At 44.5% G+C, this 15,206-nt stretch overlaps 1 protein-coding gene across 3 annotated transcripts in view; it reads left to right on the forward strand.

The window, feature by feature from the left end:
• Nucleotides 1-15,206, forward strand: part of DDX20 (DEAD-box helicase 20) — a 290,477-nt gene that overhangs the window by 83,393 nt on the left and 191,878 nt on the right. For all 3 annotated transcript variants that reach the window (XM_078644460.1, XM_078644461.1, XM_078644462.1), the window contains exon 3: nucleotides 14,859-15,027. In XM_078644460.1, coding sequence (XP_078500586.1) covers nucleotides 14,859-15,027 — 169 coding nt within the window. The remainder of the gene's footprint in view (nucleotides 1-14,858; nucleotides 15,028-15,206) is intronic.

Consider the following 15,206-nt stretch of genomic DNA (forward strand, 5'->3'; position numbering starts at 1 on the left):
CTGCACAAAATATTTGTATGTATTGTCTACAAAGATTTCCATTTTATAAGCAATTCCAAAGAGAAATATTGCAATATTTAGTACTGAGAGAGCACTAGTCTGAGAAAAATGTATAAGTGCACCATATTTACAAGCACGTAGTTAGTTAACATATACCTTGCACCAGAGTGTCTTATATTCAGTAGTGAAATGTATAGAGTGTTTAAGTAGGGTAACCATAATCATAGCAGTGTGAGACTAATGTAGAAATGTTGGAATGAATATGAAACCCTCACGTTCTCATGTTAAAGGAATCATGTAAGAGTTGAATGGAACCTTGCAAACCAGTTAAATTGTGTAGGCCTCATGGCAATTCACAGAAAATCTAAACGTGCTGCTAAAATAATGTGAGGTGGGGTTAACGTGGTTCTTCCAAAATGTATTATCGAATTTAGTATTGAAATATATGTTTTATAGATGTGTAGCCTTTTAGAAACGTGTTAGTTAGAATGCTGTTTAAATCAAGAAATGTTTTCAGAGTGCCGGGACCCGCTTCATGTAAATCAAGTAGGCTCGAACTGATAGTGATGTTCCTTTGATCTGTAATGTGCTCGTTAGAGAAGAAGTCGAGAGGCGCCAAGTACTGTGCTTTCCATATGCTTTACGACCTATAGATATGGTGGAGCCTGGAATTTGAGGCCCACTGTGGGATGGCCTGTATGCAGGTGCGAGGGGTCCTAATCAGTCGAAATGAATGGAGCTTTGTTCAGTGGCGCTTGGCGCAGGCCTGTAGGAGTCTTCAGGAATTTCAGGGGGTACCGGCGCACTGAAGAAGAAGCCTGGGAACCAAGGTCAACTTTAACGAGGGTCTTGAAGAGTACCATCATGGAGTTTACCGCGCAAAGATGTACCACGTGAGGGGCATCCCAAGGGGCGTTCCTATTGGAAATGTGATTTTGTATTAGGGAAAGCGACCCGGGAGGAGAGCAGAGCAGATGATTTTGGGAGCCTAAGAAAGCGGATGGGTAGGCAGATAGGCTGATCAGGAGAGACCCATTATCAGAGAAGAGACAAAGAGAAGTGCGTGATCTTCTTAGGAAGTCACCACGGCTGACACCTTTTGGGGTAAAGATCTTGTTAAGTAGGGATGTCACTTAGTCTAGTGTAGGGACAGACTAACCTGAATTTTCTTTTCTGTAATGACTCTTAGGTTGCAACTTATATCGATCCTTGCAAACCTAATGATTTTCGAACTTGTACTCATTATTCTGTTTTGTAGACTCAGATTATTCAAAGAATTCATGTTCATTGTGATACCAGTATATCTCTTGAATCTTATCTTGAGAAGTTTGTATCTTCAGTTATCTTTATATTAAATTTTTGAACTTTATCATTGGTCAGTGGTCATTTAGAGTGGTGTAAGTTCTTAATTGACTAACCCAGTAGTAGATTATCTTTTACTCCATGACAGGTACCAACGATTCAGTCGACTTGATTTGGGATCTGGTAAGATAACTAGAAACCAGTAATCCCGCGTTAACAGTTGGTAGCAGTTTAGGATGGTTATCTTCTTGAGGAAGGTAATCTAGAGAGGTTAGTTTACCCCAAGGCCCCTAGACTTCGGGAGACGAGCAGCGGAAGAATCGTGCGCCGAAGGTGCCGACGGTGCGAGAAAAACAGCAGTATCGGAGGAGAGTGAGTATAACAAGGGTCATGCGTGAACAGATTGCGGTGTTTTGTGTTGTATTTGTAGTGTAATGTCTTGCGGAGTTGAATGCCTGTAGCGTGATTGTGAGAAGGTTGTGAGCGCGCGCAACCTGGTGAACCGGTTACCTGGTAAACGGGTGAACTGGCAAATCTTAAGTTCAGGCCAGAGCTTAAGTGGTTTTGGGTGTATCGAACACCCAGAGTAGTTGTCGACCATAGTACGGAGGTCACGAGGTACCATTGACCGCCGTGGGACCGAGATAGGGGGAGTGTAAGAGTGAATGTATGAGTAACGGACGCTGGTCGACAGTTACGGTGTGTGAGTAACCTATCAGAGAAGGCGATTGTCTGGAAACGGAAAGACATTTCGTCAAGTTAAGGTGACAACTACAGAAAAGACTGTGGGCGTACAGTCAAGAAAGGTGATCGCTTGGCCGGAAGTAATCATTTTTCAGAGTATGAATGGGACGCATGCATGACCGAGAAGACGAGCTGAGAAAGGAGGGGAACTGCTGCGAAGGGGGACAGGTGACGTCGGTTAGAGCCGCGCTGTGATTGAGCGGTTGGTGTGACGTTAGCTAGAGCCGCGCTCTGGTTGGGCGGCTAGAGTGACGTAGGAGGAAAGCCGCGCTCGGATAGGCCAGTTAGCGAGAACAGCACGGTGATTGGTGGATTGTCATCAGGAAGTAAACAAACGCGGAGAAAAGAGAAATCATGAAGTGCTTTAAGTGTTTGAAAGGGATTTTTAAAAGAAAAAGAAGTGAACATTATTACGGGGAAGAGGCACCGCCGGAGGGTACACCAGCACATTATATGGCAGCGAATGTGGGGCTGCATACGATATTATGGATTGGGGCTTGGAATAAGCTTACGGAAGGAAATGAGGAAATGCAGTTCCCAAAGTACGGGACGTTTAAGTTAGAGATGTTACATCGGCTAAAAGCAACCATGTCCTCATTGAAACCCTCACCTAGACCAACCCAGTTTGAGGCCCTTAATGCATGGATTAGGGCGGCACACGATAGAAATTTGGACAGGCGTCAACAAAGATTGACTCGATCGGTAAGAGCAGTGCGAGATTCTAAATGGGATGAAGAAGCAAAGAGATGGAGGGTACAGGCCATCGAGGTAGAGAAGTTGTATCCAATGAGGGAGGTGGTAGGTGGAAAGAACCTCATGGAAGAGGATGAGGAGAGCGAGTCGGAGGACAATGTGATAAACAGATTGTTGATAGACAGACCTCCTCCGAGAGTTGGGGAAATTGAAGATAGAGGGCTCGCAAGGGAAGATGGGACTGCCATAGAGGGGTATACACCACTCCCTATATCGGAATGGACACCTATCAAAGGCGAGGAGACACCTCAAAGCAACACAATACAGAGTGTAGTGGGAAGGTTTGTGGTACAAAAGACGCCAATCACCGAAAAGGCTGAGTCTTTTGGATTACCGGATGCTCTTCAAGTACCTGTTACCATAGGACCTATAGTGTCGATTTACAATCCAGATCATGGAAGAGGGGAAGAGCAGGCACGGTTAGATAGAGAAAGGATTGAGATGGAAAGGAGGAATAACACGACAAATGCATGGAAGCAATTGCCAGGATCGGTAACGTGGAACACCCCATTCGATACGACTGTGGGTTCCAACACAGGACAAGGAGGTCAGAGAGGACCGATGGACCTGAGGGGACCGCGGCCGAAATCTTATACAGAATTAAGAGCAGATTTGAGAGAATGGGAGGGGTCCACGGTAACTCCGAGTAATAGGTCAAGAACAGAACCCGAGTGGGAAAACCGAGGTAACGGGACTGTATCTCATTGCGGGGCTAGCGAAAGCAGTCAGGGGCGAGAGGGTCAAAGTCAGGAGAATGGAAGAGTCACACGTCCTATAGGTCGGAGGGAACAGCAGGAACAGAATGGTAGGAGTATGGAGTGTGAGGAGATGTCTCGCCTCATGCAAACCGAGGGAGACCAGAGAACACAAGAGTACAGAGAGAGGTTTAGGTGCACTCATCACGCACCTGGGGAAAATGTACAGCACTGGCAAAGAGGGAACAGTGAAAGATCACGTCATACATCAAGTGATCAAAGGTCACAGATGCATGAGGGAGAGAGAGGGAGTAACGGAATATCTTACCATGCACCCCGTGAAACTAGACAGGATGGGGAACGTGGGGCTATGAGGGGCGAAGGAGTGTTTCACCATCCACCCCGAGAAGATGGAAAGGCATGGGACCTAGAGAGATGGGGGCATGGGAGGACTCCACATAACTCACCAGAGCCTAGGCGCAGGACTAGGAGCTGGGATGGGAGAGAGGTGGAAGGAGCACCTAGAGCCGAAGTACTGAAAGCTGCGATAAAGGTTAAAAGGCTTGATGTCTCCAGTCTAAAATCCGATCTAGACGAGATTATAGAAGGGACGGTGCCTTTAGAAAGGATCGATTTGTACGAACAAGATGAGCTGCTGTTCATAGCGAAGGATACTACTAGGAAGGCTAGAGCGATTCATGAGAAACTGTCTAACTTGGCAGACAGGTACATGGTAGATTTGTCCAGAACGAAGACATTACAGAGTAACCATAGGTTGCAGTACTCAGACCAAGACCTAGACGAGAAGAGAACTACAGGATTAAAAACACACATAAGAGTTGATATTGGGAATAAGGGTGTGGAGAGATCTGGACAAATGGGAAGAGAGATGGTCCAAAAGGGGTACAGTTAGACGCAGTACAACTATGATGACCCCAGAGGGTAGGGTAATGCAGATGGAGGCATTCCCTTTGCGAGAAATATCAAATGGGAATTATGTACATGTACCATGGAGTAGGGGAGATTTGGCTGCTTTTACCAACTCGTTTCCGAAATTGAGGGAAAACCCAGTCGAGTGGTATAAGCAGGTAGAAAGGTTTGTAAAGATCTCCAAAGTATTGTGGATTGATTTGAACACCTTGTTCGACATTGTGGTTCCAGGGGATTTGTGGGTAACGTGCAAAATTAGTGTCCAGTGGCCAAATGCAGAGCCTGAGAGGAATGCTAGAACTAATGGACCATCGGACAGTGTCATGGAGAAGTACGAAAGAGTAATAGCCTGGTTAAAGGATAAAGTGCCTCCACAAGATATAGATTGGGTAAAAATAGACCGAACAAGGCAGGAACCCAAAGAAACAGTTCACGAGTTTTATGAGAGATTACTGAAAATATTCAAACAGTATAGTGGACTCGATGTAATGGATCCCAAAGACATAGGGCAGTTTGTGTCAAAGTTCGTTTTGGGGCTAAGACCAGATATTTGTTTGATGATTCAACAACATTTAATCTGTTGGCAAAACAAACCACTAGATGAGATCCTGCGATATGCGAGATACTGCAGTGACGAAATAGATTCTAAAGCAAAGAATCTAAAGGAGAAGTTGATGGTAGTGCAGATGCAGTCAGCAGGGAAGGGTGGACAACAGAAACAGGGGATGGGACGAAAGTCAAATGGTCAGAACAAAGATAATGAGGAAGGCCAGAGACCTAGAGTAGACTTTGCCACTTTAAAGAAGACGACAAAGTGCCACCAGTGTCACCAGGTGGGACATTGGCGACGCGAGTGTCCCTTCAACCCTGAGAATGGAGAGCTAGAATTAGAAGAGCAAGTTCAAGAGGTTCCAGCTCAAAAGGCAACAGTCCCAGGAAGCAAGGTGGTCAAAGGGGGGACTTCGGCTCCAAGAGCTCAGTTCCCACAGCCACCGAAAATAGCGACGGGGGGAAAGGTCTTTAAACAAATGCCTCTCTTTATCGAGGAAGAAAGGTGTTATTATATTGATCCATTGACAGGACAACGTGTGAGTAGAGAAGAGGACTGTACCCTCGGGGCAGTCCTAGAGGTGGATCAGAGAGGGCCGTTTGTTGAGGCAGAAGTGGCAGGGTGTCCTACAACGTTCTTAGTGGATACTGGAGCTACTCGATCAACTCTGAGATCAGCGGTGGTTCCAGACTTGCCGATGTCAGGGGAAACAATTCAGGTGGTAGGAGTCGCAAACAAAAGGCTGACTAGTCCCTTGACAGAACCAGTGTCTGTGAAGATAGGAAACCATATGAACGAACATCAGTTTGTGGTTTGTGATTCGAGTCCTGTATGTCTGTTAGGAAGGGATTTGCTGTGCAAATTGAACTGCACAATATACTGCACCCCGCAAGGAGTGGAGGTACAGACTACAGACGATGATGCTACTTTCAAGGTAGCCAATTCAAAGTCCTGTGTAGAACTATATCCTACTCTGACAGTAGAAGATCTTCCCCAAGACTTAAGAGATGCAGTAGCGTCAGAGGTATGGGACTTCACAGGAGAAGAAATAGGATTGATTAAAGGGGTAGAACCAGTAAAAATAATGGTAAAGCCAAATGCCGAGTTTCCAAGAACGCCCCAATACAAATTGTCCCAGGAAACGATTGCAGGAATAAAACCTGTGATCGAGTCAATGATTCAACAGGGAATACTGAAAGAAATCGTGGGTAGTCCTTGTAACTCCCCGATTATGGGTTTGCAGAAACCTAGCGGGAAGTTCAGGATAGTTCAGGATTTACGAAAAATTAACAGTATAGTTGTTTCATGTTGTCCAGTGGTACCGAATCCATCAGTGATACTGTTTCAAATACCATGTCAAGCAGAATGGTTCACAGTGATAGATCTTTGCCAGGCCTTCTTTTCAATCCCATTGGATGAAGAGAGCAGATATCTTTTCGCTTTTAAAATGGAAGATCGCGTTTTAACATGGTGTCGAATCCCACAAGGATTCACAGACAGCCCATCTATCTTCAACCAGTTGTTGAAGAAGAATCTCGAAAATCTAGTACTGCCACAGAATTCGGTTCTGGTCCAGTACATAGATGACCTACTTGTTGCGTCAGAGACTGAGGAAGCTTGTAAAGTAGATTCCATTGCCTTATTGAACCATTTAGCTGAAAATGGACATAAGGTATCTCCGAGCAAGTTGCAGTATTGTCTGACAGAAGTACAGTATTTGGGGCACCGGTTAGAAAAGGGAAAACGCAAGGTGTCCCCAGAGAGGATTGAGGCGATAATGAAGATGAATGCGCCTACGACACAGAGAGAAGTTCGGATGTTTCTAGGAATGGTTGGTTATTGTCGACAGTGGATAGTTAACTTTTCACTGAAAGCAAAACCCTTACAGAAACTGACGCACAAGGAGGTGAGTGATCCGGTGCCATGGGACGACGAATGCCTAGTGGCGTTCTTGCAGCTGAGAGACGACTTGTGTCGTGCTCCGGCTCTGGGGATGCCCAACTACGAGAAATCATTTTCACTCTATTGCTGTGAGAGGGAGGGATGTGCTTTGTCAGTCTTGGCACAGACCCACGGAAATGCCCGTAGACCAGTTGCATACTTTTCGGCTACATTAGATCCGGTAGCCGCAGCGTTGCCCGGATGTCTTAAATCCGTTGCTGCAACGGGTGTCAGCATTGAAAGGAGTGAGAGTATAGTGATGGGACACCCGTTAGTGGTGTATGTACCGCATTCTGTAGAATTGTTGATGACCAGGACGAAGACGCAGCATCTGACCAATAGCAGGCTCACGCGCTACGAGCAAGTTATCCTTGCCGCGGAGAACGTGACCCTCAGGAGATGCTCTGTCTTGAATCCTGCTACTTTGATGCCATTACCTACTGTAATAGAAGGCGAAGGATGTGAAGACCACGATTGCCTTGATGTGACTGAACTATGCACGAAACCCAGACCAGATATTGTGGATGAGCCGTTGTCTGACCCTGATGAGATTTACTTTGTCGATGGCTCATGTTTAAGAGACGATACTGGTCGGTTGAGAGCAGCTTATGCTGTTTGTACCATTACTGGAGTTGTGGAAGCCGCTTGCCTGGAAGGAGTACATTCCGCACAGGTAGCAGAAATTATTGCCCTAACTCGTGCCTGCATAGCAGGAAACGGAAAGAGAGTCACCATATACACTGACAGCCAATATGGTTTCGGTGTGGTTCACGATTTCGGGCAGTTGTGGTCTCAGAGAGGTTACATGACCTCCTCTGGTTCGCCCATTCGAAATGGAGAATTTGTGCGATTGTTGCTAGAAGCATTACAAGGTCCAGTTGCCATAGCAATAGTAAAATGTGTAGCTCATACTAAGAATACAGATTTTGTATCACAAGGCAACAGGTACACCGATGAGGTCGCACGCTATTGTGCGGAACAAAATTATTCTTTCTCAAAAGTGGAAATTGATGGTGCTGAAGAAAAGACAGAATTAAGCATGATGTTAGAGACCGTGGATACCTGGGAAGATTTAAGGATAATGCAGGAGAACGCACCGGAAACTGAGAAAAAGGCATGGGAAATAGCAGGTTGTATACGAAGTGAAATGGATTTTTGGGTTTCAGCAGATGGGAGGGCTGTGTTACCTGAAGAATTAGCTAATCCCATGGCAAGAGAAATACATGGTCCAGTACACCTAGGAAGAGACGCTATGATGAGAGTGTTTAGGCAGACTTGGTATTGCCCTAAATTTAGAATAGCAGCAGAATCAGTATGCAAGCGATGTGTTACCTGCAACAACAACTGAACGTGGGCAAAAGGACACCAGTCACACTGAGTCACATTGGGAGGTCAGGGGGGCCTTTCAATAGAATGCATTAGACTTTATTGAAATGCCAAGAGTTAACCGCCTTAGGTATGTGTTGGTGGTTGTATGTATATTTTCCAGATGGGTTGAAGCGTACCCTACACGTAGGTGCGATACACTCACAGTAGCTAAATTGTTGCTCAGGGAGCTGATACCGCGCTTTGGGGTGCCTGCCTCTCTGGAATCGGACAGAGGAAAACATTTTAACAGCGAAATAGTGAAGATGTTGTGCTCCACCTTAAAGATCGATCAGAAACTGCATTGTAGTTATCGACCAGAAGCCTCAGGGATTGTGGAACAAGTAAACGGCACTCTGAAGAATAGGTTGGCTAAAGTTTGTGCATCCACATCTTTGAGTTGGCCAGATGCTCTTCCTTTAGTGCTCATGAGCATGCGCAGCACACCTGACAGGAGGACAGGTCTCTCTCCACACGAGATTCTGATGGGGAGGGCCATGAGACTTCCCACGGTTCCAACTGCTGCCCTATTGAATATTACAGATGATCTGATCTTGGATTATTGTAAGGGACTGTCTGACGCCATCCATTCTGTGTCCCTTCAGGTGCATGCGGCTGAAGTTCCAGCATCAAGGAATCTGTGTCATGATCTGAATCCAGGGGATTGGGTGTTGGTCAAGAAGCACGTCCGGAAGAACTGCCTAGATGTACGCTGGCGTGGGCCCTTTCAAGTAATCCTGATCACGAACACCGCGGTGAAGTGCGGAGGGCTGCCAAATTGGATCCATGCATCCCATACTCGAAGAGTTCCAGCACCTCTAGAAGAAACAGCTCCTATCCCAGACGAAAGTTCAGTCGTGGAAGAAGAGTCACAGGAGGGGATCGGATCAGCTGAGGGGGTGTCGGAAGAAGTTGGGAACGCATCGGATCCAGAAGAGGAGAGAAGACAGGACGGCAGTGAGACTGAAGACGCAACTGAAGGAGAGAGCTGCAGTGAATACGACTCAGACACAGATCAGTACCAGAGCGATCAAGAACCGAGTGTGAGGACGAGAGATAGGAGAACAAGGCTTGGAGCTGCCACTTGGCCGGAAAGAAGGAGGCTAAGTTTAAGGTCGGCTCAGGAAGAAACGCTTGCTCCTATATCCGAAGACTCGGATCCAGAAGAAGATACCCAGGATCAAGCCGAGGAAGGTCCTAGAAGATCAAGGAGGGTGCGAGTGCCTAGCAGAAGGTACTCTACTCCTGATTGGACCTAACTCGTTGCAGATGTCCGTGGGACACAGAACCGGGAGGATCAGGGAAGTGAGCCTGATCAGAACTGATCCGATCATCACAGTGCAAATAAGATTCCTGCTACCAGGAGCGGAGGCCGAAAGGTTGCTGACACTCAACATCGTCTATCCTCCTCTCCTGAGCGGAATAAGAAAATTGATTTTAGAGACAGTTGATTTTCCGGTTTGCTGTTCACGATATCCAGTGTTGGAGGGAACTCTTCTTCCACTGGAAATGCTTGAGCGAGTAGTGGAAGTTCTTGGAACACTCATTGTCTTGGATTAATACCTTGTTGCAAATGTCTTCAAAGGGGCGCAGAACCGGGAAGGTGAAGGAGATCTTGGTCAGAACGAACCCCTTTGTAACTGTGGATGTAGAATTGATAGTACCAGGAGTGGAGATTGAAAAGACCTTAACTCTTCATTTTGTTCGTCCACTTGTCCAGAGTGAAATAAGGAGAATAATCCTAGAGACAGTCGAATTTCCGTGTTGTTGTGAGAACTGCCCAATATTTGAGGGAATCCTTCTTCGTATGGACATTTATGAAGACGTAGTGTCACTCCTTGCAACATTCATAGATTCTGATTGATAAAAGATTGTTGAAAAGGAATTGTAAATATTGCTGCGAGATAACCTAGCGCCGAGTGGAAGAAGAAAATGATAGGGTCTCCCTTTTAGAGGATGGAGAAGGGCTAGGGTTGTCTATTTCCTACAGGACTTTAAACTGTTTTGCGGAGCAAATTGTCAGCTTCTAAGTGTTCAAAAGAGAGACATTGTTTGAAAGAAAGTCTTTGTTCGGAGAGAAGGAGAAGTTGATGCTGGAAGAACATCCAAAGCTACACTGTTTGAGATCATGGAGGCTGGCAACCCAAACCGTAGGGCAAAATGTATAGTTGGCACACTTTTAGGGGTGGTGATTTCACTTATAGTTTTAGTGGTTACTGTCTCATACATAGTGGGACATGAGAGAGATGCAACTGCAGTCAAGGAAGTCAAGGAAGTTAAGGGAGTGTCAACACAGAGAACAATCACTGTTAATCATAAGGGAAACATCAATGATAAAGACAAAGCTTTGTTAGATGCGGAAATTAAAAGGTTACATACAGATGAATCACAGGGGAACTTCAGGTCAAATGCTTATGCCAAATTGCTTTACGAATACATTGATGTCATGGAGGCGAAGAATTGCTACGTTTGTATGCAATTACCAGCTTCGGTGGAGGAGGGTATCAGATACCATCATCTTCCATTGACATATGGAATTACATGTAGTTTATTGTTAAGCATATTCTATGGACGAGAGGGGTTCGAGTATTATTTCTCGAACTTTGACTCGACATTGCCAGAGGTCCCAAATTACAAGCATCTGAACAAGTGGGACTATTACAAGAGCGAAGACAGATTACACAAATGGTTCATTCCATGGAAAACGTTAGATACTTCACATGCCCGAAGAAATAATCTGACTTGTCAAGTGTCAGAAATTGAGAAAAAGTTTATAGGGCAGGTAGATACTAGATACAGGAGGCAGAAGATTCTAAAGGCTTCAGGACAATGGGAAACAGATTGGACCAAGGAAGAAAGGATACATCAAAGAAAGGGTAGCTTTGGTCCAATTGCTTTAGACAAGGAAAAATGGGGGAAACTGTGCATTCACAGGAGTTACTCCTATTATGAGAATCTGTATGTAGGTCAAGTCAGTTGTGAACATGCTTTTCAATTGGAGTACTACTCCAAAGATTTTCTGAAAGAGATGCAAGCAATTCCAAATGTATATTTTGTATGTGGAAGAAATGCCTATGTGAAGCTACCAGATAATTGGTACGGATCATGCTATCTAGCAATTGTCTTCCCCAAAATATATCATGTTGAGAATTTGGAAACGATAAAGAGAGGAATACCAACTAGAGGGAAGAGAGGGCTAGGTGCAGCAGAAGTAATTGGGGATGTATTCGGTGCTGCATTCCCTATCTTGGGAGTGATACTGAATGACATCAAAATTAGGAGATTGGCTACAGTCGTAGATAGGTTATCTGCCAGTACTGCTAGATCATTAATGCTGGTGGAGGGTGAGATGCAATCGATAAGGGCAATGGTTCTTCAGAACCGACTTGCTCTAGACGTTCTGTTAGCCAAAGAGGGCGGAGTCTGTAATGCTTTGAAGGTCCAGGAATGCTGCACTTACATTCCGGACAATTCAAAATCTCTAGAAAAATACATACGAAACATCACTGCAATTCACCACGAAATTGAGGATCTGACAAAGATAAACGTGTGGGAAAAAGTAGGTCATGGAATGGGTAAAGTTGGAGGTTGGTTTGCCAACCTAGGAAAGGGTATCGTTTGGTACATACTGAAACCCATCATCATAATTGTGATTTGTGTAATCACTTTGTGGGGATTGGTGCGTTTGTATCAGTGGTATAAAGCAAACAGGTTGCAGAGATCTATGAGAGATCAGGAGAGAAGGTTGACAGCGATGCAAGATACACAATATAAGAGTCTGAAGGCATTGGAGACAATGAAAAGAAGTGGTACTGCCACGACTTCACTTTGAAGGGTCCTACATTTTTTTGTGATGGTGTTTGATGGTGATGACCCCTGAAGGTCATCAAAGGGGGGACTGAGAGAGCACTAGTCTGAGAAAAATGTATAAGTGCACCATATTTACAAGCACGTAGTTAGTTAACATATACCTTGCACCAGAGTGTCTTATATTCAGTAGTGAAATGTATAGAGTGTTTAAGTAGGGTAACCATAATCATAGCAGTGTGAGACTAATGTAGAAATGTTGGAATGAATATGAAACCCTCACGTTCTCATGTTAAAGGAATCATGTAAGAGTTGAATGGAACCTTGCAAACCAGTTAAATTGTGTAGGCCTCATGGCAATTCACAGAAAATCTAAACGTGCTGCTAAAATAATGTGAGGTGGGGTTAACGTGGTTCTTCCAAAATGTATTATCGAATTTAGTATTGAAATATATGTTTTATAGATGTGTTGCCTTTTAGAAACGTGTGTTAGTTAAGATTGCTGTTTAAATCAAGAAATGTTTTCAGAGTGCAGGGACCCGCTTCATGTAAATCAAGTAGGCTCGAACTGATAGTGATGTTCCTTTGATCTGTAATGTGCTCGTTAGAGAAGAAGTCGAGAGGCGCCAAGTACTGTGCTTTCCATATGCTTTACGACCTATAGATATGGTGGAGCCTGGAATTTGAGGCCCACTGTGGGATGGCCTGTATGCAGGTGCGAGGGGTCCTAATCAGTCGAAATGAATGGAGCTTTGTTCAGTGGCGCTTGGCGCAGGCCTGTAGGAGTCTTCAGGAATTTCAGGGGGTACCGGCGCACTGAAGAAGAAGCCTGGGAACCAAGGTCAGCTTTAACGAGGGTCTTGAAGAGTACCATCATGGAGTTTACCGCGCAAAGATGTACCACGTGAGGGGCGTCCCAAGGGGCGTTCCTATTGGAAATGTGATTTTGTATTAGGGAAAGCGACCCGGGAGGAGAGCAGAGCAGATGATTTTGGGAGCCTAAGAAAGCGGATGGGTAGGCAGATAGGCTGATCAGGAGAGACCCATTATCAGAGAAGAGACAAAGAGAAGTGCGTGATCTTCTTAGGAAGTCACCACGGCTGACACCTTTTGGGGTAAAGATCTTGTTAAGTAGGGATGTCACTTAGTCTAGTGTAGGGACAGACTAACCTGAATTTTCTTTTCTGTAATGACTCTTAGGTTGCAACTTATATCGATCCTTGCAAACCTAATGATTTTCGAACTTGTACTCATTATTCTGTTTTGTAGACTCAGATTATTCAAAGAATTCATGTTCATTGTGATACTAGTATATCTCTTGAATCTCATCTTGAGAAGTTTGTATCTTCAGTTATCTTTGACTTTATATTAAATTTTTGAACTTTATCATTGGTCAGTGGTCATTTAGAGTGGTGTAAGTTCTTAATTGACTAACCCAGTAGTAGATTATCTTTTACTCAATGACAGGTACCAACGATTCAGTCGACTTGATTTGGGATCTGGTAAGATAACTAGAAACCAGTAATCCCGCGTTAACAGTACTTCCGGGTTTGGAGCAGAGCATCACTTCTATATAGCAGCAACACATGAACGTCCCACCAAGAAAGTGGTTGCTGTTCCCTCAGGACTTCTGTCATAGCTGGATGCACTGAGAGTTCCTCACTCTCTTCAGCCCTGAAAGCATACCGCTGCCTTTTAGTCGTTCTTGGGTTTCCACCCATATCCCATACGGTTAGCAGTTTATATGCCACTGTAATCATTGTTTAGTAAATGCAGCGAGTCAGCAGAAATCTAGAGCAACATTGAGTGAGAATCTAAGTATTTGCAAAGTGGGAAAGTAACAGTAAAAATAGCAGTTTTCCTCTCAGAGCAGTGTCCATTTTTTTTAAGCACATAGCTCTACTGAAGATTACAAAAATGCCTTTAAAGTAATGGGTGGTTGCCCATTGGCCTAAAGGTTATAGTCATTTGTACTACAACCCACATCTGACGTGGGGACCACCACTGATGTCACATTTGTAAATTGGTCAAAACTGATACGAGTCCTGACATGTTTTCCCACTCAGAAGGGTTGGAATTTGTAAAAGGTTAGATAAGTATCTGAGTCGAAGACTATAGACCTTTTAGTGTACTAAGCACAGACGTAGGCTGTTCACAAATTAAACTCATTGAACTAGGGAATCTTCCTGTTCTTATTGCAGCTTGGCTTGTTGTTTTAGGACACATGGCAATGAACTGTCCAAAAAGCAGCTGAAAGAGAGAGGGACCTACTCTCTGCCTATAACCTAGAGGCCAAAGGCTACCCAGTATTCTGATTGGAATCCTGGTGTGCTCAGTAGTGACACAGAGAGCTCCTGGCGAATGACGTACCTGCCTTTCTAATCTTTTACCGATAGCGTGTAAGAGTGGTTCCTTGTGACTGGTGAGGATTTGGTGCTTTTTAGAGCAAAGATAAAGACCCATTTTAATGTTTGATAAGCTAAAAAGTGTGCAATGTAGAAAAGTTAGTTGAAGAGATGTTTTTAAGTAAAATCATATAGCTTAAGTTAAATGAAAAAAGTCCGTATGCTTCCCTTACAAGTGAAGGAATGTAGTTCGTAAATACGTCATCTCAACTTCCACCCCAAATACATTTAATTAGTAGAACCCCCCTTTTAATGGGAATTAGGCCAGTATATGACAGTGTGCGATGTGAAATGATGGGATGTAATTAATGTTTTACCAAGTAACAATTTTACTATTCTTTGCTTAGGTGTTATTTTCCTTTTCAGATCCTTGTGTTGGCGCCCACACGAGAAATCGCTGTGCAGATTCATTCGGTCACTATGGCGATCGGGATGAAGATGGAGGGGTTGGAATGCCATGTCTTTATCGGAGGAACCCCTTTGCAGCTGGATAAGGCCAGGCTCAAGAAATGCCACATAGCTGTTGGCTCTCCAGGTCAGTGCGGCCAGTGGCGGCTGGTTATCTTTGAAACGGGTGAGGCATAAAGCATTCACTGAATGCCAGCCAGCTAAGCAAGGCAGCCCAGATTATTATAAATTATTCTACTCGCTCACGCTTTTATCACTCCCCAGCACTCACTGTATTCATTCTCAATCACTCACTTATTCTCACTC

The sequence above is a fragment of the Lissotriton helveticus genome, chromosome 5_1 (genome assembly GCF_964261635.1).
Source record: "Lissotriton helveticus chromosome 5_1, aLisHel1.1, whole genome shotgun sequence".
NCBI classification, from domain to species: domain Eukaryota; kingdom Metazoa; phylum Chordata; class Amphibia; order Caudata; family Salamandridae; genus Lissotriton; species Lissotriton helveticus.